General features: G+C 39.3%; 1 protein-coding gene across 2 annotated transcripts in view; it reads left to right on the forward strand.

Moving 5' to 3' along the window:
- Nucleotides 1–2291: 2291 nt before the first annotated feature.
- Nucleotides 2292–27356, forward strand: part of SLC44A5 (solute carrier family 44 member 5) — a 108703-nt gene continuing 83638 nt past the window's right edge. The window contains exon 1 of one of the 2 annotated variants that reach the window (XM_062580991.1): nt 2292–2393. In XM_062580991.1, coding sequence (XP_062436975.1) covers nt 2357–2393 — 37 coding nt within the window. In that variant the 5' untranslated portion in view covers nt 2292–2356. Of the gene's footprint in view, nt 2394–2610; nt 2671–27356 lie in introns of those variants that run through there. The other variant, XM_062580989.1, reaches the window with a different exon arrangement.

The raw sequence follows: 27356 nt of genomic DNA on the forward strand, positions 1-27356 counted from the left end.
TACCAGCCAAAACTCCTTGCTATCAAAGGGGATAATGATTGTCAATTTTAATGTTAGCTTCATGGCCTGAAATTCATTTAAAAATGATTTTACTCTAACAAAAAAATTAATATGGATTACTGAATATTAATAAAAAATAGCTACTTTTGATCACAAGTGACACAGGTTTTTTTGAAATTATTGATAAATTTTAGAATCAGAGGGAGCCTGCATGACACTGTGCAGTTTTATTGACAGAAAACTGAAATAAACTTCCATTTTACAATGAAGGTATTGCCATATAATTAATTTGGATTGGTCTACTCTGTTCCCAGAAGAGACAGTTTGTACACTTGCTGAACATGAAGTTCAACTGAAATAGAATTTAAACAGAAAAGCGACAGTAGGGGGCACTGCAGAAGGACCCTTGCAGCCCATTTTTTGATAAACATTTATATTGATAAACTCCATTTCAACTACACAAGAACAGTTTTTTCTTTGGGATGAGATTGTCTGAATTGTATTCCTAATCATCAACCTTGGAATGAAATGGAGATCTGTTCTTAGATAATGAAGGGTGTCATCCCTTTTCTACACAAGGCCTTACCCTTTAGTTCCATTTCCTGGAATACAAACAGGCTCTATTTCCTGGAATAGGCACCTTGGCTAGCTAGACCAAGGTAACTGGCAGTAGAGGACAGACTAAGTTAAGGAAGAGCTCCAACTTTGCAGACCAACAGTAGTTCAACAGGATACATAAACCTGGGCCTAAAGCTAGGCAGAACTTTAAATACTTTGATGACCAGGGGGTAACTGGAGAAAGCCACTACCCATTTTAAAGTTAGAAGGACAAATACATTCTTACAATTTAAGGCAGAGAGTGAAATGCTTACCCCAGTATTTCTACTACCAGAAAACACAAAACGCCACGGTAAAACTGAGTAATTGGAACAATGTTCCTAAACTTAACTAGCTTAAAGCTATCCAAAGCACCTGCCATTGCACTGACTGCAGCACAGGCACGTATCCTCACTGCCCTCCAAATCACAGGATAGATTATGTTTCAATAAAAGAAGAGTAACAGCTTCCATGACCTATACATATTAATTTACTCATTAATAAAGCCATCATATAGTTACTTGCATTGCTGAGGTTCAGAAACTGTTTATGTTTTTGAAAGAATATCTGTATTTGCTGGCTTTGGAAAACACCTTTCCCTCAAATCGCAAATGATGGCCTGTAGGTGAACTTCTGTCAAGAATTACATAGGGTTATTTCAAAAGGAGGATGACAAACAATACAAAATGTTCTGTGTACTGAACTTAGTGGTGTGTCCATAGCAATGGACTAACAGACAAATACCAGTGTGACATCTGAATATAGTGTCCTTCTGCTGTAGCAATGATTGGAGCTGTCACGATTGAAAAAGTATCTCAACAATCAGAATTGCTCTTTAAGTGACCATTGACCCCTATAGATACTGGTAACTTCATTTCTGACTAAAACAAAGGGGAGTGGATGAAAACTAAGGGAGATTTAATGACTAACGATGTATATTGTACAGAGATTAAGATCACATCTGGTTTTAGACTGAATCACGAAAATGACCCCACCCAAAACCAAAACTGAGCTGTGAGAAATCACCCAGGAGAGCAGGCCCCAAGCGCCTCAGAGCCCCCCACTCTGCAGCCTGCGCCGCGCTCCGCTGCCCGCCGCTCTTGAGCCCGGGCGAGCCGCGCCCCGGCCCGCCACCCCCGCTCCTCAGCACGGGCGGGCGGACAGCTCCGCCAGGCGGCCGAGAGCCCGCTCCGCCCGCGGGGGCTCCCGCGGCCGTGGGGCGGCAGCGCCAGGCCCCACGGGCGGCAGCAGCCTGCGCCCGCGGCACGGCTCACACGGGAGCCCGGCGGTAGCAGCGCCCGCGGCGGCCGACCGCGCTCCGCGGGGCCCTGCCCGCTGCTGCGCCGGGCCGGGGGCGGGGAACGCGGGAGCCCGCCAAGACGCCCGCTCTCCCCTCGTTAGCGAAGCTAACGGAGCCTGCGGGCCGGCGCGGGGCAGGGGCGGTGCGCAGGCCCCGGCGGCGGCCCCCTGCCGCGCCTCCGCCTGCCCCCAGCGCGCCCCTCTGCCCGCGGCCCCCCCCGCGCGGCGCCAGCGCCGCCCCGCGGGCTCGGCGCAGGCGTCGGCCGCAGAGGCGGCGGGGCCGCGGGGTGAGCGCGGGGCGCGGGCGGCAGCAGCGCGCCGGGCCGGCCGCGGCGCAGCGCAGCGCGGCGCGGGGCTGCCGGCCCTGCCGCCTCTCATGCCTTCGCGGCAACAAAGGGCGCGCTGAGCGGCGGCGGCGCCGCGCTGCCGGCTGTGGCGGCGCCGAGGGCAGCGGGACACCATGGCGAGGAAGGGGGAAGCCTCCGCGCTGCCCTTCGGTAAGCGCCCGGGCGCTCGCGCTGGCCGGTGGAGGGGGCCGACGCCGGCGCCTCCTCCGGCCTGTTCCCACTGCGCATCCAGGCAGCGCGCGGCAGCCGGAGTTCTCTTCTTTCGGGAGGCACCGCGGGCGGGGGGCCGGGCTCCGCGGGCGCGGGGGCGCCTCTGCGGCCCTTGGCTCGGAGAACGCGGGCGGTCGGCTTCGGGCGGAGGGAGCGCTGGGCGCAGCCATGGGGGCAGGCGGTGCGGGAGCCTCCGCCGCCCCCGCTCCGGCAGCAGGTGCGTCGCCGCCGCTTTGTCCGCGCCCCCTGGGGAGGGAGCGGGCCGCGGCCGGGGGCCGGCGCGGGCGGGCGGGAAGGCCGCTGGGCGGCAGGTGCGTGCCTGTGGGGAGGGCCGGCCGCGGGGCGGTGGGGGGCGCGGGGCCGTGGGGGGCGCGAGGCGGGCGGCACCGGCCGTTCGTGGCGCGGGGCGGGCGGCGCCGACCGTTGGTTGGAGGCGCGGGGCCGTTGGTTGGTGGCGCGGGGCGGGCGGCACCGACTGTTGGTTGGTGGCGCGGGGCCGTTGGTGGCGGGGCCGGCGTGCGGGATTGCGGGCCGCTCACGCGGGGGACGCGGTGTGGGGCCGTGGAAGTGGGGCTCGGAGGCGAGAGCCCGTTGGGCCGGGGATGCCTGTGGGTTTGCGGCTGTAGGGGTTGGGAGCTCCGCAGCTTTGGCCAGGGTAGCCGGGACTCAGCCTGGTTCCTGCCTGCTGACGCGTAGCAGAAGGTCACCGGGGGCAGAACTTTATCTCGGTGCTTGAGCTCTGTTTTAGTTGCTCCTTGGTGGCTAACTCGTTTGCTGCAGAGGTGATGGGTTAGCAGAGCTTCTTAATCTGTTTGAAGGCGTCACAGCAAAACTGATTGCAGTTCTTCTTTCCCAAATATGCGCAAGATTTCCATGGGGGGAAAAAAAACCCCTCTAATCTGCGAAATAAGCAAACCCTCATAGAAACAAGGTTTCTGGGTTTTTTTTTTGCACATCCTAAAAGGCTTCATGTAATTGGCTAAGTTATATGAGCAAAAATGGCTTGATAAAACTTTATTTGCTATGATATTGGCATGTTGTGTGACATGTTTACAACTCACAACCTCAGTTTTATAAATCACCTGTACTATGATTATGTCTGTGTCTAAAGGAGAGTTGATGAGCTCCTTACATTTCAGACAAAGCTAGTTATTTTTCATTAGTGAAAATATGGAGTATGCAGAACAAAACTTGATCCTTCTGTATGGTATGTTCTGTTGTAATAGTGTTTTCGTCTCTTTAAGGGCTTCAGAATTAGAATGTCTAAAATAAGGAGTTGCTTAAAAAAAAAAAGAGCGAGAGAGAGAAACAAGACATTAGGGTGGGGGGAAAAGAGAAAGAAATTGGAATGCTCCAAAGGAGAAATCAAAATAATTCCAAAATACTGTATCTGTAGACCTGTTCCTACTTTCATGGAAGTCAAATGGTTTTGTAGCTGACTTAAGTGGGATAAGGTCCATGAATATTCAGTACTGAGTATAGAAAAGTAGGCACACTCAAGAGTAGGAACATGTATTCAAGAGTGGGAAATGCCTTTGAATAGAGTTCAATATGTGTTGCATACTCTTTCTCACTTGCTATTTAGGAACAGGAGCACTGTTCCTAAACAGTGTATGAAAATCATGGGAAAAATGCTGAATGTTGTATTGTCATAATATAATAGAAATTTACCTTTATTTTCAGAGCACGCTCCTAAGGAAAAAAAAAAAGTGATCTTTTAGTTTTTAGATTTAGGAGAAGAGGATAATGTCTCTGTATGTCAATTTGTAATTCTGAAGAATTAATACTGACTAGAATTTTACCTATTTCATGCTCATCAGTATATTTACTTTCTTTTATCTCTTCCTTTGCATATGTTGATTTTGCTAGTGGTACTGTCTTGTGTTATCACCTTTACCTGTAAATCTTGAATAATTGCTCTAGTATTGTATCAGGGAGCAAGGCTTGTTTTCAGATGTCTTTTCCCTTGTAGATCACATAATGTTAAATAACTTAAAAAAAAAAAAAAAAAAAAGAAGAAGAAGAAGAAAAGTGCGCACTTTCCAAGTTCAGATTTCCTTTTAATTTAAATTGCTGTAATAATCATTCTTTCTCTTGACTTTTTTGTGTCTTTGCCAATAGGTTGTTATCAGCCCATAGGTGTATTTCATAGAGGTGTGGGTATCTTCTTCTTAGAACTTAATGAATTCCTCAGAGTTTCAGTATTTGTAAATGACAGAACAAAATTCTTCGAAAAAGTTTTGGTCTGTTGACTTGTGGCATCAATTTAATTCTTTAGAGAGATATTTCAAGTCAAACCCATAACTGACAGCTGAAGTTAAGCATAGCTGCCTCAGATTTCTCCTTGAGGTAACAAGTCTCCTATCACTCTGTTGGTCATTGGATTTATACTGGTTGCTGGAAGCCCAAGATACAAGGACAGCACGGTTGACTGCTAGTGTGAGTATATAGATAGGTGAAAGGTTTTGATAAGCCCACAGAAATTCTGAGGCCTGTTCTTCTTGAGCTCTGTCTCTTAGCTACGTTGCTTCTCTGCATGCATATGTGAGAGGGATCATAAGCTGATCTTTGAAAACAAGCTTCTTAGCAGTTCAATAAATCTAGGTGACATGGTTCAGTCTTCATTAGGACAGCTATAAGCTGGCTCCAGGAAATGCAGTGATTTGTTTGTTTGTTCATTTTCATTGAAAATGGATTAAATACAAAAGATTTGTTAAGAACAATTAAAAATGTGATACTGTCTTTATCAAGGCTGGTCTCTCCAGCAGAGACTTTCTCACTGGAAAAAAACAAATTTTTTTCAGTCATTGTCATTCAGAAAAAAAAATCCTAAAGTGAAATTAGTCTTTCTTCATAGATTTGCCCAACAGGAAGACTGCCACTGAAACGAAAGATGCAAATTACTCATTACTTGCTTTTCTCATTATAGTTGATTTTTGAGGTTTTGGAGTCTTTATTTTTTAAACCAAAATAATATTTCTTAATGCAATATTAAGAGCTGTCATTTGACTGCTGAAAACAATTATTTTTGACTTTATTATAGAATCAGCCTTATAGCAGAGCATGTATGTGTTTCTGCCATGAGAAATTTCCTACAGTAGTGAACTGTGGTTCAGGTGTTAGCTCTCAAATCACTGAAGTCTAAATGAAAGATGACATTAGCTTTAAAGAAAACTTTTATCACTATTTTAATAAACAATATTATCGGGAGCAAATATATGAAAGACCAAATTCTATTACTTTTAACTCAAATTTAACTAGCTTGCATCTATCTGCAGATCTAGATCTTCTCCAGGAAAAACTGCTTGCCTATGATTTCCCTTGCTAAGTGAATACAAATAATTCCTCAATATATAATTGGGGTTCCTCATTACTGCTGGGAGGTTGTTATGTCAGTATTGAAATAAATATTTATTTGGTAAGTGAAGCACTGGATTTGCATTTGCAGATTGCTTCTCTGTTTCTGCCTGTAGCTTTCTTCAGACCTCAAGTCTGAGAGGTCTGAAGCTGTAGGCAGACAGCTATACCACTGTTTTAAAAGATGGACCTACATATGAGCTTGCAGACTTTTATAGGACTTCCAGACCATTTCCTGTCAGGTCAATGTTTTTTTTTTTTTTTTTTTTTTTTTTTTTTTTTAACTAAAAGGAAATAATTTTGTTTCATTTCCCAAGTGAGGGAGATTCTTCTGCTTCCTTTGAAAGATTTTTTGATGAACTAAGAAAGTTTACTAACAAGATTTGTTATTTCTTATAATTCAACCTACATTTTCCATGTATGTATTTCATCCCATTACACTTAAATATCATGCAAGAAGACAGATATCTCCCATCTAAGGAGAGTGGACTGTTTTGTCATGGCAGTGTCGTATAGTATGGAAGCTATGGGTTGTTCTCTTGCTGCTGCTGAAGCCTCCTTAGCCACTGTTGGTAAATCCTTTTGTGTCTAAGTAATACATTGCACCTTCTGAGATTCAAATTTCATACCAGTGGGTGACAACCAGTTTAAAGTCCAAACTTATTTCACTTAATGCAACACTTTCAGACTTGAATACACTCAGGTGTGTTAGAAGTGGGTGAAACTTAGTTGATGTAAATTTTTCTTCTAATACAAATTTGGTCCACTTTACCTAGGTTTTGTAGTGCATGTATCAAGTGAGAATAAATCGTTTACTCTTTGAGCACATCTGCTCAATCTAGGTACAGAACTTCATCAATGTCTGAATTTGCTGAACTACAGCATCGTTACTTGTCTAACTATAGCTTCCTAACTTGTCCAAATTACACAACCGATTCTTCCTGAGTCTCTGAAGAATGAAATAACCATTATAGCAAAAGATACTAGATCTAGAGGACTGAAGTATTTTGAAGAGTAAAGAATTCAGTGCTTCCACAACCACAGTTCTAATACCATAAAGCAGCTACTGGTGGAACTATGCCTATTTCCATCACATTAGAATCTGTATACCATATTTCTATTTGTAGTAAGCAGCTATTGTCCCAGGTTGTTTAGATGACCAAAATTCTTGTACAATCCATCTAATTTCCCCAGGTAGTAGTTACATGAAGGAGAAGCTGAAGGAGTGTGTTGACTTTAAACTGTGATGAGATTCTGAAAAAGCAGGTAATTAAATTGAATCTGATTCTCTGTTCCAAATTTCCCCATAAAAAAAAAAAATCAATTCCATGAGCCCCAGAACTCAGGAAGCTTGATTTCCTAAGATCACATCTTGTGACTGATAGACTTTGCTGTCAAAGAGTCTGTAAGCTCTGCTTTTTGGGGGACATTTGCTCTGCTTTTTGGGGGACATTTATACAGTAATCCTTCAGCCCCTCTCATGTTTGATTTGTTGCTGTCTAGTACAGTGTTTGCTCAACCTTTTTCTCAAGGCACCTACAGGATATTCTTTCTCTGTATCCTGCCCATTTCCACAAAATGTGTAATTATCTTTGAGTTCTTCTGTCAGATTTAATGGCAACTAATAATGGAATTTTAAGATATGGGGAAATATAAACAAAGCAAAGAAGGTTTATGTAAACACACTATAGATATATTGAAAACCAGGTTTAATAAACACAATACTTACAGTACTTGCAAAAAGGTGGCATGTTGAAAAAAGTGAAAATACTGCAGTATGTTCTTTGGTTGAGGTGAAAGTGACACAGCAATGTTAGGCCATTTATATGGCCCCTCTTTTTCTCTTGACTTCATAAATATAAAATGAATACAAAAGGGACTGATACAAGATCGTCACACTTAGTGTATGTGAGTTGGCTTTCTAATATCTCAAAGTGTTAGGAATATTTCTTTCCAGAATAGAACTAGTGTCTGAAATCAGGTGTCTGATGTGGAAATGTGTTTGTACATTTGAGTGGGCCTTTGTGCCATGCCTCAAGAAAAGTCTATTTAGCAGTAGGTAATATTTATTACTTGAAGTCAGGAAGTTCATGATCAAGTTGGATGTTCTATATTAAGTTTATTTTCTTGGCATATATCTAAAATACATAGCATCATTCAGTATGATATACCAATATACCATACCTATCTGTATGTTGTAAAGAATAAGTTAGAAATGCAATACAAATCTGTTTCACTTTACCTTCTTGACGTTATAGTATTGTAATAGAAATTTATCCCGATAAAAATCAGTAGAAAGTCATCCACAGAACATTAGGAAGAGCAGGACTGCTTTTCCTAATTTTTTCTTTTGCAAATTAAATAACAATATTAGAAAAAAATAAAATACTCTATCGAACTGTGTGAGAGTAGACAGAAAGGATTGTAATACCATTTGGAGAAATTACAGTCTATTGTGTAAACTGCACTTCAGGGCAGTATAAATATACATTTACATAATCTATGCTCTGAAGACTTAAAATGCACAATGTTGACTGTAATAGGATATGATATAAATATACATCTAGATGGTGTTAAAAACATGTACTGTTGTTACTGCACTAGGTGACTATCTCTATTAAGGTGTATTTAAAACAATGCTGACCATTTACCCAATAGAATAGAGACTGTCTGAAGAGCAGTGTGGTTTATGTGCTTATTTTCTATTATGGTAAAACCCTGATTATAAAGGTAACTGGAACGCTTGGACTTTTTGCAAATGTGGTACTTCTGGAGCCTCTTTGCTCTGGTCAGTGATGTCTTCATGGGATTCCTACATTGCGTCGGTCTTGGAAACAGGTCAAACACGTTTTGGACTGTCATGAAGACTTTTATGGGATGACTTGAGTTGATAAATTTAGACATATTCTCAAGTCTTTGCAAGAGATCTTCAACAGATTATTGGCAAAGATGTAAAGAATAGCTCAGATTAATTTACAAACAACTCCCTTGAAGCTCTTTATTTTCATTTAACATTTAAGGTCAATCATGTTTGCTTTACTTACAAGAATAAATCTGCTTACTTTACTGTAAATAAAGTAATGCTTGTTTATATAAGTAGCTGAGTTGAATTCAATATATCTTCTTAAAATCTGAAAACTATCACATACCAGAAATAGTATGTCAGTAAATGAATAGGCAATAAGACCAGTAGGATTTAGTCTATAAAAATTTATCATCTAGTAGTCTGATGTTACTTCTTTGTATTTCTTGGGTCATATTTATTATTACAGTTTCTAGCCCAGTTTAGATTCACGGTATGTGAAAGCATCCATGCTTTGATTTGTCAACCTTATGAGCTTGAATACTGTGTCTCTCTCAAGTTATTGACTTCAATTGAGCTGTTCTTGGAGTAAGATATTTGCTCAGCATGAATAAGAGTGACAAAATCAGAGTCTCTTTAAGTAGGAAGGTGAACTTAACTATTATATGTAGTTATACACTGTTCAATTGGTTATTTATTGCTGAGTGGTATGACTGTCACTGAAAATTACCCATAAAGGATAAATTTCAGGAAGAGTATCTGTGTGTGTGTGTATGTGTGTGCAAGAGAGCTTCTGTGTGAGAAAGAAAAGAATGTAACGAACCAGGTTTCTTTATGACTGAACAAACTTTGTTATATCTTTTAACAGGCAGAATATTAATACATATTAGAGGGGAAATGGAATCTGCTAGCATACAATTTAATGAGATTATAATGAAACTAACCTTTTCCCATTCCTTTATCACATGAATTGGAGCAGTTGCTACATGACACACTTGAGAAGAGGGTGTGTGTATGTTGGAGTCATCATGCAGGGAGACAGAAAAAAAAAACCTAACTGCTGTTAGAAGAATTCCCTGTGTTATTAGAACAAGGCTTTATGCGTGTATATAGAATTTTTCAAGCCTTTAATTCCTCTGCCCCAGGCTACATGATCAGGAAATGAGACATGACACAGAAATGTGGAGCATAACCATAGCAGGGTTAGCACACTTGTAAGTTGGTGGATTAATGGTAGCTTTGTCAGGGTTGGTAAATCCTCCTGGTTAGGAATCTATTGATGTTTCTCTGTCGTCTTTCTTTACTTCCTTCTGTTTTTTTCAATAAGACTGTTTAACATTTTAAAAGTATACCTTTTTTGGATTAATCATCATTTTGCCTGCTTGCAACAATACAGTTGTTTTTATAGCTCAGCTTGATGTAAAGAAACCTCTTCATGCCAAATGCAGTGAGACACTAATGGTAGTGTGGAAGTGAAACATGGCACCTCTCTGATACCTGTTTGATATGTTTATACTTTCGTGTGCTGACAGTTGTATCTCCAGGTGTTCCATCTCTATAAGCTTCTCTCGCTTTCAAAACCAGGTACATGCAAAATGTAAAATAACTGTAAAATGAAATCCACGCCTGCCTATTTTGCCTTTTTATACATACACAGTATACTTATTTACATATTTTTAGAAGCTTAGTGGAAATCTTAAGACAGCAGAATAGGGTAATTCACTCAACACCAAAGACAAATAGACAGTACCTAACAGATTACTTCCAAATAACTCACATAAAAAAGACCTTTTTTGAGAGAACAAATTGCACTACTTTCACTTCAGTAGCCCATTTTTTTACTTCCTCCTTTTGCATTCTTTTCCAAACTTATTATTTTTCCTCTTGCCTCACCTCTCAGAAGCTCCATTTCATAGTAGTGCTGTTTGAGGCTCCAACATAGTGCCTCAGTTTATTTTGGTTCTTGCAAATGGAGAGTACAATTATAAGGATTGAGGTTTTCCATCTGAAGGCCTGGATGTGCTGGGCCTCAGAACTTTTCCAGTTACAACTGCATAAGTAACAGGTATGTTTGTGTTTCAGTGGACAATCCTGATGACTGAACAAAATGTTGCAGCTTTTTAATTCGTTCTTCCCTTTTTAAACCGAGATAGCTTACTGAATTCAGACCAGATACTTACTCCACAAAACCTTTTGTGTATTTACAACCCCCTCCTGTACCCTCAGGCTCTAGATCTGCTGTGCTTCCAGCCATTGATGGATTGAGAGCGAACTCAGTTTTGTGTGCTGAATGCAGTCATTAACTCATAAGAAGCATCTTCCATCCTAATGGTAAATTTCAGGCCTAATTAATCAGAACTTTCTGTGAAGCTTTGAAACTTTTCCAGGGCTTGCTCAGGTTCCGTGCAGTGGTTGGACTGTTGCCTACCTTCTGCCATCTGGGATTTCTGATAGCTTTGGAATGGAAGAGTACACTTCTCTACTAGAGAAATAGAGAAAGAAGATAGAGCTGGGCCCCTTCAGCCTGGGGAAGAGAAGACTGGGGGTGGATCTTATCAATGTGTATAAGTGTCTGAAGGGAGGATGTCAGGGAGACAGAGACAAACTCTTTTTGGTTGTCCTGTGTGACAGGACAAGAGGCAATGGGCAGAAATTGAAGCACAGGAAGTTCTGCCTGAACTGAGAGGGAATTTCTTTCCTGTGAGAGTGACGGAGCACTGGAACAGGCTGTCCAGAGAGGTTGTGGAGTCTCCTTCTCTGGAGATATCCAAGGCCCGCCGGGATGCAGCCCTGTCTAGCATGCTCTAGGTGACCCTGCTGAGCAGGGAGGTTGGACTAGATGATCTCCAGAGGTCCCTTCCAACCTTACTGATTCTATGATTCTATGATATTTACAGATATGTTGAGTCGTTTCTTACCGTTATCAGTGCAGATTAAAAAAAATGTTTTTACAGCAAGCTCCTGTTGAGCTTTGGCATTTAAGAGATCTTAAAGATGCCCCTCTAAAGCATTAGATACATCACTAACATAACTCTTTCCATGCTTAAAAATTCTGGGCAAGATTCTCATCTCAATGTGGTTGTAGTGATTTTGGCAGAGTTTCTCAGAACTTACACCAGAGAAGCTGAGACAGATTTGATAATTATTTGGCTAATTAGAGGTGTGGGAAGGGACAGGAAGGTAATGCAAGTTTGGTGTCATAAGCTATGACTGGACTGTAATGAAAAAATTTAGCATCTGTGTTACACTCAATCTTGCTTATGGGCAAAGAAGAAACTCATACGCAAAGACAAGAATTTATTGTTAGTATAATTGAAATTTTAATAGATTATTCCAATAATCATCGTTTGTTCAATTCCAATTATTGCAGAAAAAGAAAGACTATTTCTGTATAGAAAAAAAATCTCAATAATAATAAGACAATTAAAATTGTAATACGGATGCTTCTTAGTTTCCTGGTATAATGTTCACACTTCTACTGCTCCTTTGTGTTCTAAGGTTGGTGGCTTCCAACCTGGTGGTGAGAGGAGAGTATTACTGCCTGTTGTCAGCACCTAGACTCCTTTGGCAGTGGAAATACGAAGTTGATAATTTTTCCTTCCTTACTCTAGGATCTACTTTAGGTCATTTTTATGTTTGCTGACACACCTTTACGCCTTGCTTTTTCTTCACTGGCCTGGAACTTCACGTTATATCCAAGTCTATGGCATTTTATGTATGCTAGATAGTTTTTTGTTCTCTTTGTTACCCCTGAAAGCTACTTTCATCTGGCTCCAGGTCTGCATTTCTTTAACCTTTGAGTTGTTTTGGTCATGGAATCTCCAGTGCCAAGCTGGTGCCCCATTACTTATCATGCAGTGCCTGTACACTATAATACCGTCTTGCATTTCCGCTTCTCAATGTCTCTTCTGTCATACCAGGCCTGTATTTCTCTACGATGCATCATGATCTTAGTCATAAATATCTCATTCTGCACAGAGTAATTACTTATTATTACTATTATGTAAAACCATGGTTGTACTGTGCAATGATAAGTAAAACAAATTACCCATAACCACTTAGTCAGAAGAAAAATTGCTGTTAAACCAACTGAAAACAAATCTGCAGATGACTTAGTAAATGTTGTAAGAAAGCAAACTAGACAAGGCTCAGTCTTGAGACCTTCCAAAGGCAGTACAAAGCCTGTGGCCTGTTTCTAGCAATGCCAGTACTGTATTATGTGGTTACATCTGGGATTAAAGATCGATGTAGAACCCCCTTCTCATTCAAATAAATCAAAAATGTAATGCCTTTACTCTATCACTGGACTTTTCTGCATGGAAGAATGAGGGGAAGGAGAGACAAAGGCAACTCTAGAATAATTGATAGTAAAGTATACTATTAACTTATTCTGAAGTAAGATTTATAATATTATGCAGAATAAGAGTCAATCTAAGTGATCACTCAGAAATAGCTATTACAGTTCAAATCACATCACATATTACTCTGAATTAACTTCCCTGCCTAGACCAGGCTTTTGAGATACCATGTGAAATCTGTTTCCTTGTTGCAGAACAAAGTAAAACCTGAGAGAGAACTGAGTGACAGATTGATCATATTACTAGTGTTGCAGCAGCAGAAGGTAGCTTCAGTATAATGAAATACCTGATGTTTATAATTGTACACACTGAGTGGTGGTAAGCATTTGACATAAAATACTTGGTTTTATTTATGACAGTTGAATAACTACAATCCTCTAAATTTACAATATTGTATTTAGAAGTTTTTACTTCTGAACTTTCCATCTTTCCAGGTCTGTTTTTCCTGACAGTAATGCTTGTAAGCGAAATACTATCTATCTTTAGCATAATCTGAACACACCTCCAAGATCAGGAGGTGTGTAGGGAAACTTGCTTATTTTCAAATTACAGATGAGGGTAAAAAAGGATAGTCTGAAAGTGAGGAGAGGTCCATTTTTAATAAAGCTATTCTGTAGAGGGAAACTTGGCTGAACTTATAAAGAGATCTACTGAATAGCTGTCTTTTTTTGGGATAGTTCCAAGAAAAAAAGAATGTAATTTAGGGACAATCTATATAATCAGCTTTGGAAAAGAAAAATCTATTTTAAAGATATGGCCAAGGACTATCATGTATTTATTTTCCTGACATATTCTGCCCTTTTCCATCTCATTTGTTTAATTTTTGAGCTTTCAGTTTTCTGTGATGAGAAAACACTTGTGTTACACATGTGTACCCTTGTGTAAGAACTATTGGAAACAAAATGGTAAAATATTGACCAAAGTCATAAAATCAACTGACAAATACTAGATGAACAGAATGACTATGCTATTGCATACAGTCACAGAACAGCTGAGGTTGGAAGGGACCTCTGGAGATCATCTAGTCTAATCCCCCAGCTCAATTAGGGTCACCTAGAACATGTCAGACAGGATTGTGGCCAGGTGGGTTTTGAATATCTCCAGAGAAGGAGACTCCACAGCCTCTCTGGGCAACCTGTTCCAGTGCTCTGTCATCCTCACAGTAAAGAAGTTTTTCCTCATATTCAGGTGGAACTTGCTGTGTTTCAGTTTGTGCCTGTTGCCTCTCGTCCTGTTGCTGGGCACCACTGAAAAGAGTCCAGGCCCGTTCTCTAGACACCCTCCCTTCAGGTGTTTATAGACATGGATAAGATCCCCTCTCAGTCTTCTCTTCTCCAGGCTAAAGAGGCCCAGCTCTCACAGCCTTTCCTCATAAGAGAGATGCTGTGGTCCTTGCACCATACAAGCTACTCCCAAGCTTGGACCCTCAGGTTTTTGTATTTATTCTTTTCTCTTTTTCTACTGAACTGGAAAACAGGTACTGGTTCCTTTAGGACTTTGAGGAAGATGTTTCAGTTATGAATTGTGGAGACAGTGATAAAGTAGATAAAAAAAAAAAAAATCTTACAAGAAGACAAACAGACTAACCCTTCAAATTTCCTTTCCGCTTTATTTTTTTGTGCTCACTTAGTTGGGAGGTGGTCCAATCTCAGCAAGTTTGAGAGACAGAACCTCAAAAAAAAGGGCACGTTTTTGTGGGAAGCCTCTATCTCTGTTACCTTAAATAGAGGTTTTAGCAGCTCCTGGGCATGTTCAGCTACAGCATTTGGTCCTGGGGCAATATTCATTGCTTAAAAAAAATCATTCTTATTTCCTCTTGGATGGAGAAAATTGGTATGCAAGATAGATAGGATGATCTAGTCCATGTAGTGCTAGTTGGATTGTGCTGACATAGATGAATGAACAGGATCTCATCAGGATCTTTTTCAAGGTGTTGACCTACAGGGGACAAAAAGTACATGGTGGTAGTGGGGAAACAGTGACAAGACTAATAAATAATTACTGGAGAAAGATAGGTTCATAGGTTCCACTTTGCTAGGATGGCAGGAAATAAATGCCTGTCAGCCACTAGAGTTTGATGGATGTCTTAGGTAAGTCGTCTTAAGCAACAGATCCCAACAGTAACTGAGTATAGTTTTGAACAAAAGATTTGTGTAATCTAAACTTTGTCTAACATCTGCTTTCACTTTTTTTTCTCCATATTGTTCAATCTGAGTTTGTTGATAACAAGCTTTTATAATCCCACAGTCCCTGGAATTTACCTCTGTCTAGGTAAAGAAATTTATACTGTTACACCTGTCATTCTGAATAATGGAGTTGAAATTCGTATGAAGTGTTGGATTTGTTTGTCATACCATGTTGATCTGTGGCACTTCACAGCAGCTGGGCTGATATAATCAGCCACAGTAGAAGTAGCCAAGAGGAAATCTCTCTGGCCTGTGGGATATTCTGAAACAGCCTACTGCTGATGTATAAATAAAAATGCTGTCCCCATGCTCTTAAAGTTCTGGGGAATTTGTAGGTGTAGGGTGAGATGATGCTCTTGACACTTTCTGTTTGCTAAGCAAAGGCCATGTAGCAATATCTGAGCATCTCCAGCCTGGATCCAAACATATGAAGTGAAGTCATCCTTACCTTCCTAGAACTTGTGCTGAGGAGAGCTGCAGCAATTAACTGTACTCCTTGAACATGCTCTGTTGAGCAGTCACTTTGAAGCCATGTCTCCTTTATTGTGCAAAAGCACGAGACTGTGCATTTAATTGACCTCAGGCAGCTACCAAGACAAGGAATTCTGTCCCAGTAGGGACAGAAGAGGACCAATCACTAAAGTTCTCAAAAGATATTTGGTGAGGTACTCCTCTGGCAGGAAGCCTTGTGCTTGTACCAGTTTCTTGAACCAAGTAGTAGTACTGTTACAACACATGGTTTTAGTATATGCTTCTTACACAGTCAGGGTGGGAACCTGTTTCTGCCTCCAAAGAGGAGCTCTAACTCATGAGCCACCCAAGATTCTCCTTAATTATCTCTCCCACACAGCTAAGGATGCACAGAAGAAAGGAAATATCTTTTTCAGGTTAACGGATTCTTACTGAGTAAGTCACATGCAGAGCATTTAGACTTCTACAAACTGATGTGCCATGAAACCTTCTGAATTAGGGTACTTCTTAATCAGTGTACCTTTTAATAAATGAATATACTGAATAACAAACAGTTCTGTTACTTATTATTTAAGATTTGTACTGGATATTACAGTAAAATTAATTGTTTTTTCATTACTTGTATTTTTCCTGTGACAGAATTTCTTGGACATGATCAGATTGTTAGTCAGCTGCTTTTTAGCAATGTAGCAAAATACAGTATTTATTTTTAGATTTCTTCCAGCAGAATGATAAATAGTTTCTATGCTGTTGGTTTACTGTAGCTGACAAAGGCCAATGAGCTGTATCTGTGAATACCCCTTTCTGTTGGTTTTGATACAATGCCGTATCTGTGAATCTAGACAACAGCTACAAACAGTAAGATGATAATAAGTGTTGTGTCCCTATGACCAATGCTCATGAACTCTTGTAGTATTTATTCCCTTAAGTAATTTGAAGATTTGAGTGGGATTTTTGAGATAGTAAAGTGTTTAGATAGATAATGCATATGTGAGTATATATTTAGATAATATTTATTTCCGCATACACACCTTTTCTGGCATCAATCCAGGACCCTGGAAGTTGGAAATGATACCTAGTTTTGGTTGGAAAGTGAGTTACATAATATGCATATACATTATATTTCTACTTATGTAGATCCATGTGAATCTATGCTGATAGGCTCTTCACAAGTGACAATGTTGTGACAAGTGGAATGTAATATTAGTCCAGCAGCTTGCCCTAAGTTTGAGGCTAGCAAACATAGTAGAACTCTCATCTGAGTGGGAACATCCATCTCAGCAGCTGTCTTGAAGCTTATTTTGCAGTTGCAGAGGAAAAAAAAAGACTCAGCTACCCCTAAGATGGCTTCATTTTTCTCTGATCCTCTTGTAACGAGGGGTATCTCTTTCAGCAACAGGAATCCAAAATCCGTAAGTAGTGAATAAGTGGCTTGGTATACTGAAAAACAAAACAGGAAAAGAAATCTTTTTTTTTTTTTTTTTTTTTTTTTTTTTTTTTTTTTTAATCCAAACAACCTTACTTATGATTGAGAATAGCAAAACAGCTCTCTGGAATTCTGAGCCAGAAATCATCAATGCAGTTTCATATTGGTCCTGAAAATGTGGCTTCACAAGTGGAAGGAAATAAATCCCCCAACTGTTGAGAGCTCCTTTTCAATACATTTCCCTTTTACAAGAACTGCAACTACTGCCAGAAAAGGTAGATGAGAAAACCTACAAATGTTGTGTGTTTTTTCTCTGCTACTCCAAAGTGTAAGAAAAATATAGTAAGAAAGGAAGACACAGAAAAGGAGTGGTTTGGGGGAATGTTTCTTTTCTCCCCACAGAATGATTTCAGTTTGTAGATGTTTGCAAATGCTCGTAACACAGCTGTATTTGCAGCTTGGGGTGGGAATTTGCATCCTTAAAGGAATCAAAGTGGAGTTAATACCTTTTTTCTGACAGTGTTAGAGCATCTTTGCACTTGCTACAGTGTCAAGGCATAAACATGAGTGTTAAGAAAGCAGCTGAAACTCACTGAGCAATCTGAAGTAGTGCTCTGAAAGTGACCCAGGATGGTGACTTAAAGACACAGGACCACGTCTGCAGTCTCTCCTGCTTTTCTTGTCTGTCTTGTGGAGATCATGTAAGCATATCTGTTGAGGAAAAAATGTGAAACACTGTTTTACCAGAAGTAATCCGGGAGATCTCTGATAATAGTAATTTTTTCTGCCTCTGATACACTGAGGTGGACCTGCCACTGGTGTGTGAGGATGACCACCTACACGAGATTCAAAGCAAAACTTGTTTTTAATGGCTACATATAATCTGTATGAAGATCCTTCAGGCTTATAGAAGACTCTAGCAAAAACTTGAAAGAATTCAAGCTCTATAAGGTCTCCATGGTTATTTCAATGTAAATAAAGTAAATATGCCACAGCACAGGCTCAAGTGCTGACATGCAGTTGTCTATACTGTTTAGCTATTAGCTAAACCCTCTGTAGCAAAGTTGGGTACAGCTGGAATAGCACTCAGGTTTGTATTTTCAGTAGCAAAGTTTTAGCTTGAGTCCAGATAAAGCTTGGGAATAGTAGGCCAGGGACTGTTGCCAAGAGACAGTATGGAAAAGTTAGCCTGTTTCACAGAAGAGTTTAGCTGAAGGGGTGTTCTCCCCTCTCTGTACGACCAGAGAATAGCTCTTGGTTTATTTTACTTTCTAGTTTAGATGTAGCTCATGATGCTAACAAAATTGAGTGAACAGCAAGGAAGACAATACAAGAGAAGGTGATGATCGTCATTGTTTTACGGAAATAGATACATGCTTCCATGTTGAAGTATGAGTTAAAAAAAGAATTATAGTGATACATCAGTATCTAAACTTCATAATCATCTTCCTCAGAAGCACACTGCAGTGAATTTGTCAGTAAATACTGACAAAATTTGCCTATAAAATGACTAAGTTACAGTTGTCCAACTAAATAAGGACAACTTACATCAGTGGTCTTTAATATAGACTGCTATTGTTTTTTTCCTTTTCCAAGACCAAAATTCTGCTCCTAGCCTGTATAAGAAGTAAACTGAAAGAGGAATGGGTTTCTGTTCTTATTGTGCTTAAGAGAATTCCAAGTTGTTGAGCCTTTTTGCAACACTGGGGGAAGAGATAGGACTGTAATCTCTGTAGCTGTGCTTTTTATTTTGGTCATTTCAAGTATATTTGCACTGTCCTGCTCTGTCTGCTCACCTTCCCTTACAAATCTGCTGGGCTGATGCAGGCCTTTATGATAGCTGAACAATATTTTGAAGCATGTCTTCCTGATGTAAGTGCAGTTTAACTTGGGTATCACTCTTTATTATAATAAAGTGCAAGGGCAATCTCTCGATACCTTGCCCTTTCTTCACAGTGTCGCTTCAGGATTCTGTGTATTACATGATTTGCCCTTACAGTCAGGGATTGGTTTCCTTTTCACTTGTGTCTTCACCTTTCCTTTTTCAAAAACAGGTGAAAGCTAACCATTTGATTAGAATACCTTTCTACATTTTACTCTCTGAATGGCAACTGCATATTGCTTTTCTCTGCTTCTTTAATTGCATTTCAAAGGCAGAGGTAAATTATGTTGTGATCACTTGTAGCTTCCTTCTAACCATATGAGAGGAAAACTCTTAAGCAAATGCTGTTTATGTTACTGATATAGATGTCTCTGAGTAATTGTGATGTTGCACAGCTGAACCAGTTCTAACATTAGGAGAACGTAGGTTGGAATGTGAACTATTTGCTTGAATTCTCTAGCGAGTGGGAAATATTTAAAAGGACGTGATCCAGGCATGGAGATAAATAAAAATGTCATTTGTTTTTTCTTTATATATCTCAATGCAGGCTTTTGTGCTTATTGTGAAAACATGGAATTGCTTCAGTGTTACTGCACAAGTTGGATAATGAATAAATTAGGGCTTAGCAGGGTAGGAATCAGTAGTAGTCATAGTCAGGGACACAGGGACTGTGAATGGTAGTGTAAAATATTCAGCAAAAACATAGCTAAAAATGTGTCTCAGGACTATAGGGGGTCACTGGCAAAGTGATTTCATTTTAACATTTCCAGACGTCTGCCATAATCCACAACTCTTAACATTTTTGAACTTTTTTTTTTTTTTTTTTTAACTACAGTGAAGCAGGAAGGCAAACTGGTATCTCTAGAAAGGACCAGGAGTGATAATCATTGGCTTCTACAGTTGACTGTAAAAGCCTTCTGGCATGTGATTTTAGACAAGCCAGTCCTCTGTGTCCAAATATTCCCAACTTGTCATACTTAAAAATTCAGAATATTAATATATATTATAGGAGCTTTGATTAGGTTTAGTGATTGAGATCTCAAATGAAGGGTGCTCTTTAAGAGGAAAATTGTTTGTTTTCCCTCCTTGGTCTGTTAATAATAGGAAAAAAATGATTGTGGTTCAGGTATTTTTTTCTTCAATTTAAGCAGGTTTATTATTGCATTTTTAAAAACTTTCAGGATAAACTCTGCACTTCACCAACACACATTCGTTATCTATGTGGTTTATCAAGAAAAAAAGTGGGAATTAATGTGTTTCTTTGTAAGCATTCATGAATCATTTCATTAGTGTATGTTCCAGAAGCTAAAACTAAGTAATAATGTATTATAACTACTAAATCCTCATTTGTATTGAGTTTATTGGATTTATAATTTGAATTGTTTGGATTCAATTGAAGGGAATGTAGTCTTTAATTAGAAAATACTTAGATGCATATATTTTCTTTAACAGAAATTACTGCTGATGGTAAAGATCAAACTATATTGTGGCTTGTCAAGAACTGTGCACACACACACACACACGCATATATATTAAAAATTGTAATCTTTTTTCACAGAATTGCTATGCTTTGCATTTGAACTGTCAACTCAGAAATGGGTTTGGAATAGTTTATTCTGTTTCTCAGTAATCAAGATGACCAAAGTCCAATTTTAGTCTCATTTTTAATGAAGGGACATATGAGTAAGCCTGCCAAGGACACTAGATCAATTTTACAAAACCTCCAACACTTACGTTGAAAATTTGTCCTTGCGTATGTCTTACTTCATCATCTCATTCTTGTTTCCCTCGCCTGCCTGATTAGGTGTCTACATTTCCACTTGCTCTGAGGCTAACTAACTTCCTTAGCTTTACTGGAACACTGCACTGATGCAGGCTGCCAGCAAAGAACAGATATAGAGAAAATAAACGTTAGAACGTTAAAATATTTTTATCTGTCCTTTTAAAAATACATTAAGATTAAAAAAAAAAAACAAACCTGTCATTCTGGGAGCAGTAACTCAAAAAAGAAATGTATTAGTACTGCATAATCTACAAATTTTTAGCAACAACATTAAGCTCGTTCATGTGATTGAGTAATCTGAGTGGACAAACATTTGTAATTATTTCACAGTGTAGAATTCAACTACTGGTAGCCTGAACAATACCCTTCTTGAAGACTGATGCAAATCTAGTTTCCACAAGCTTAGCCTCTTTTTGCACTTAGAAATTCTGCTCAGGTGGACTTCAAAGGCTGTAGATACTGTTCAGGATTTTTGGATGCCTCCTGGTTCAGCTAAGTTGGATGCTTCTACCCTCATTGTTGCACTTTTAGAAATCCTAAACGTAAGCCTAGCCCTGGTAGTGGTTATGACAATCACAAATGTGCTATGATGGGTGTATTTGTGTGTAGGAGGGCTGAAACTCTTGGAGGCTCAGACTTGCTGTTTGTGTTCCACTCATTCAGTTTGGTGCGTGTGGGGTAAATCTGTGCTTCCAAGAAATGTCAGAGCTACTGTGTGTTCCCCTAGCAGTTGTTACACAACCTGGAGGTGTTGATTTTAATCCACATAGTGCAGGACATCATTCCTCCTTTCTCTCAGTTCCCCAACTTCCATGGAAGAGACTGGTTCTCCAGCGTGTAGAGGAGTTAAGGTGTATTTCAGCCAGATTTAGGCTGTGCATGATCAAGAGGCCAATTCCTGGGAGATAGTGTGGGGGTGTTATGTTCTCACAATTAAAATACAGATTATGTATCAACTATTTGTTGAATCTGACCATCTATAATTGGTCCAGAAAGAACATGTTTAAGAGAAACACATTCACACAAAGACCAAATTAAAGGATTACAGTAATATTTGCAAAATGATTTACTCAACAGATAGCAAGTACCAGAAGTAAGGTTTCTTTTGCATTCCAGATATATCCTCCTAATTCATACGCATAATGATATAGTCTTTAATTACATGATTGTACACTATCTATTGAGTGTATGTGAAATGTCATATTTTCTTTCTAAAGACCTAAGGATATTCAGGGATACAAACAGATTTCTGACATAAGGCCTATTCCCTGTCAAACCTAATCTCCAATGTATATGAGTGTTACAGATTTACAAAGAAAAGATATTTTAAGTAAAACAATATTTTTTTCATATTCATCTTGGAAATGGTTCAATTGTTGTGTTGAAATTTTCCTAGAAGTCTTGGCCTGAGGAAGCTACCTAGTGTATCAAATTCTAATTGCTCAGGGTGACGTTTTTCAGAATAGTAAGTAACCGTGGCAAGGCTCTGTAGTGAGAACTGCACTAACCATGTTTTTATGTGCTTTTTCACAATTTACCCTGTCACATAAACGATGTGTAGCTCATCAAACAAATACTTTTGAAATCAGAGAATTTATGATGATATGTTCTGATGCTTATCAGCTACAGTGTGAATGCTTGTATTGCAAATTGCAGGTGAGAAGTGGTGAGTGATGTCATCTGTTTATGGAAAATATTCCAGATGACTAAGAGGCTTGTGAATATGGGCTTCCAATGTCTAGCAATAGATGAGGGTTTCTAACATAGAAAATTTTAATCGTCTGTGTGGATGATACTATTCTGATTGAGACCGTATAGAACCTCACAAGGGAAAACCCTCCATCTTTTCAGTGGCTGAGTTTAAACCAGTTTATTTGCTGTGGGTTACATGTACTTCTGAAATTTTGCACTCTTACTTGAATTCCATACATCAGATTTCCTTGCTAGTAAATTTCAAATACACATTATTTAAAAAAACCCATTATCATGACATACATCTATGGTGAGTATTGATGATGAGTGTTTTTCCCCAGTTTGGCTGATATTAAAATACCAAAAAAGCCTGAAGTATTAAACCCTTCACTTCACCTCTCACTTTTCATCAAATACCTGCTACACAGTTTCTTTCAGGTTGTGTGTTATATTCTTTTTGCTTGCACATTATAACATATAATGGAATCTGAATATTGTGGCAGTGGTGATATAACTTCATGCTGAGTTATCTTGTCCTACTGCTCTGTCTTTTTCCATACCTGAGATTGCAGAATCTGTCTGTCAACATAACACTGTCTGCTTAGGAGGGATTAGCTCAGAGTCAGCAGTAGGGCAGTGGGTAGCACAGCTAAACTGGTATTTCAGCCTGCCTTTACTAAGTGTCAGGAACCCTGCAGGGAAGTTTGTAAAGTGATTTAAGTCCAATTTTGTGAGATTTTATGGTTGATCTGAGTATTTTTGCAAAGCACAAGCCAAGAGATGAGAAGTGTTCTTCAGAAGCTCACTCCTGATTTGGCTGAACATGTACTGTATCCTCCTTCTCCCTCCTACTGTTGATTTTCTTGTCTACTGATCTGGGAAACAGTGGACTCCAGTTCTGTTGTCTTGAATGACAGTGTGGATACAAATTTTGAATCTGATGATATGACTGAATTTCTTACAAAAGGACTGAAAATAGTTTTTTTTATTAATAGAGTCTTAATTGTCATTTAAATCTCAAGTCTTACTTAACTAAGAAAGCACAGTGTTGCAAGTGATGATCAGTGTAGTTTGCTGTTATCAAACTGTGTGGTTACAATTTTAAACTAACAAGTTTACTGATTTTCTGTTAAATTTGAGTCATGGTACCTGCAATTTATATTATGGATATTTGGAAGTGAGGAAGTATTCCAGTATGAGCAATATTTTACAGCAAGGACAATCAGCTTTTATTCAAAATCAGATAGTCAAATCAAACGCCTGTTGTTGTTTACTTCTCAAATATACTGAAATGAACTGCTTAGTTATTAGAATCAGTGTATTTTTGCATTGATGTGTAAGCTTTTGCAAATATGAATTACCTAATTAGAAATCATAAAAATAATTCAGCTACAAATCAAACTCCTGTTCAGTAGAGGAAGGAGTTTAGCATTATCTCACATCAGTAAGGGATTGGAAGCAGAGAGAGATAGTTTGCTGTATTTCTCGGTGCTGATTTAGATACTCTGCACATATTTCATAACATAATAATCAGTTTTTCTTAGTTCTTCAGATACCAGCTGCACTGACTTATCTAGACATATAGCACTCCAGAGACATTGCTGTCATGCACAGAGTACAGAAATTAAACATAGCCAAAGTGCTGATGTGGTGAGCGGCTGCAACCTTGAAAGCAAGCATACAGACTTGAATGTATCTGAAGTTCTGAGAGTTCAGAGTCTAGGCAATCTCAAGCTACAGTTCTGACTGCACTTGTTCCATCAGGAAAAGGATGATAAAGCATTGCTATAGAGTCAAGTTATTAAAATGCCTACATTAATATGGGGTAGGATGATGGAGTGGCTTGAGGAAGAGATTGTGGATGCAAAGACTTGGCTTCTGTTCTTCTGGCCTCAGTTCAGTAAAGCACTTAAAAATATATAGGGTGTGTTTGTGCAGATTTACCAGGACTTCAGGCTGACTTTTCCCCATTAACACCTTCCTCCAGGGAGAAGGAAGGGGCAGAATTAGTAATCACATGATGAGGCAAACTACAGCTGCACAGGCCTCTATCCATCACTAGTATGTTCAATTCCAGTAGGCCCATTTGTGACTGCATTGTATTTTTGAATGAGACAAGATACAAAGAAATGGTTTGTGCCTTGAAGGTAGGTGACCCAATGCCTAAAGGATGTTAGTCCCTGCACTGAAATCCAAACTTGAGGGTTAAATGCTTAGGCTTCCCTGTCTTATGCAGTTTAGATATTCCATGATGTACTTCAGAAGGGCAGTCCAGGAAAATGTCATGCTGAGAGGGAAGCTGTTTAGAACCAGTTCACAGAAAATCCTGAGTGAGGGTGGTTTGCTTCTGAATTTTTGAAGTATTTGATTCAAGTGTGAAATGGTAATACTATAACAGTAAATCCACCGAGGCTGATGATCTGTGCTCAAAAAATCAGTAGGTGGTGGTCATTATCAAGCAGAATCCTCAAAATGTTAGCTGATATGAAAATATTGATGCTGGTGTCTGTTTCTTTGCCAATGGTCTTCATCAGACATCCAAGAAGAGGCAGTGACCGAGACAGGCTTATAACAGTATGAGATATGGACCTGGGCTGTACAAAAATGTGTCATAAACTATTTAACTAAAAATGCCATTTTTACATTGGTTTAGTTAAACTGTTCTGAATGCCTTTTGGCTATTCTTGTTCATTTCTCTCTCTCTCTCTCTCTCTCTCTCTCTCTCTCTCTCTCTCTTCCCCCCCCCCCCCCATTTTAAACAAAGGTATAGTCATTCTTCAGCCAGGATAAGTATATGTGGTTGTGTAAGAGTTTGTAATGACTAAAAGTAGTTTCAGGTTAAATTACTGAAAGCTTCTCATCTGAGAAAGAGGAATTCTGCTTATCTCATGATTACTTAGCAGGGACAGCCATTCAACTCACCAGATCAAGTGGAGAGATGTGGTGGAGAAAAACAATCTCCTAGGGGTTAGGCTCTAAAGGAGGCGAATCAGAAACAGTTTAAATAAATAGACCTTCATTATAGAGAGTATTTTAATGAAGGTAATAGAGATCATCTAGACTCACATGGACAATTTAACTCAGAAGTAGAAGGGGAGTAAATTTACTGTGACTTTTTGGGAAGCATTTGCCAATCACTGTACTTTCTGACCAGCTTTAGTCATTATATAATCATGTGATTGCTGACACATTTCTTACGCTTAATCCACTGTTTCAGTATGATCTCGGTTTCTCTGCCAGTTGTGAAACTGTTCAGTCATATATTGCTGCTATGTTAGTGTTTCAGTCAAAATTGCAATGCTACCAGTGACCTGACTGTTGCACTGCAATTGCACATGCTGTGGCCAAAGCAACCCACAGAACTGGAAGAAAGAATTACCCGCATCTTGCAGTTAAAACCCCATCCTCACAGGCCATGTTCAGAGAATGGCAGATCACACTCCTTGTGTTCATATCACTGGGGTGCCTTAAGAGGTGAAGAAAAGGAATTTTGATCTCCTTACATTTCTTTTGCTATTGATCTCCTATTTTGCTATTTGCTAATATTTCCATGATTTTTCTTGGAAATGGGAATAGAGAAAATCTCTATTGTATGCTTGCCTATTATGATTGGCTAGTTTATAAAATCAGGATCTCTGAGCTCAGAGAAAAGACGCTACAAAAAATGACTTCAGGACCGCTTTGTACCTTCCTCATTTGAAACAGATGGAATAATAGCTGCTCTTTTTAATAAGTGCAGAATCTTTTCTCAGTTGAGGGCTGAATAGGTCTTTCAAATATATATGAAGGGGTACACACTAACGCAATGAAAAAAAAGATATGGCTGAAATGCCAGCTTCCTTCTTCTGCCTCCCTACAAAGCTAGATGGCTTGTAGGTCCTGTGGCTAGGATCAGGGTTTGGGGAAGAAGGAACAAGAGTCATGATCTTCTATCAGTTTGGGCTCAGCCATGCTATTAAGCCATGCCTGAGGGCAGTGGTGTGGGCCACTAAATAAGACTACTTTACTGTCACTAGTTATGCTGCATACAAATCTTGAATATTTTACTAAGTAGCATAAAGTGTCTGCATAGGAAATACAGACTTATATCTGTATTAAATCACTTTTTTAGGTGAATTTTCTAAGTCATCGTTTTGTGTATGTGACTATAACTCTGATCCTTAGTTTTCCTCCCAAATATCTGATGCACACGTTCTCACACAATTCGCTTTAAATTCAACAGAAAGGACAGAACTGGCTCCCCTAATATTCTGGTGCCTCTGCTGTAACACATTCTTCATCTTTTTAATATATACTGCTTGTTACATACTCAATAATACTGCATTATTATTATCAGCTTCTTAGTTTACAGACACTATTATAAATAATTTAACAGATTTTAATTATGGCATATTTATGATTCTTATGCAGCTTCATACAGGAAATGATAAAATATGAAATCATTTTTTCTTGCAGGCTTTTCAGGGTGTGAATTTTGTTTTCATTTTCATTTTTGCAATACCTAGCATATTTTGGGTACTGCTTCTGAAATATTCTTTTTAGCATTTAAAACTAAAAGCCTTTATTAGTAATCCCATGTTGAATTGTACATAGATACATGAACAACCACGACTTATTTATTTTAGCATGCATTACCATGCTGATATTTCAAGGTTCTGTACCTGCCTTGCTGATTGTATCATTTGATGTTTGATAGCACATTCTTTAGAATACTTTCTTTGTCCCCTATTTTTCTCTTTGAAAACCTCTTTTCCCGAGAACGAGGACTTAATGAACATTTCTTGCTGTGGACTCTGAAGTACAAGCCTACACTTTTTAGATCTGGATGTATTCTTGAGTGGAGGTACACAGAAAATAGGAAAAAAATAAGAAAAAAAAATCTCATTGATATCTGTGAACTCTAGATTAAGCCTTCAGTCCCTCCCTTTCTCTTTTCTAATGCTAA

This window comes from Rhea pennata, chromosome 8 (genome assembly GCF_028389875.1).
Source record: "Rhea pennata isolate bPtePen1 chromosome 8, bPtePen1.pri, whole genome shotgun sequence".
NCBI classification, from domain to species: Eukaryota; Metazoa; Chordata; class Aves; order Rheiformes; family Rheidae; genus Rhea; species Rhea pennata.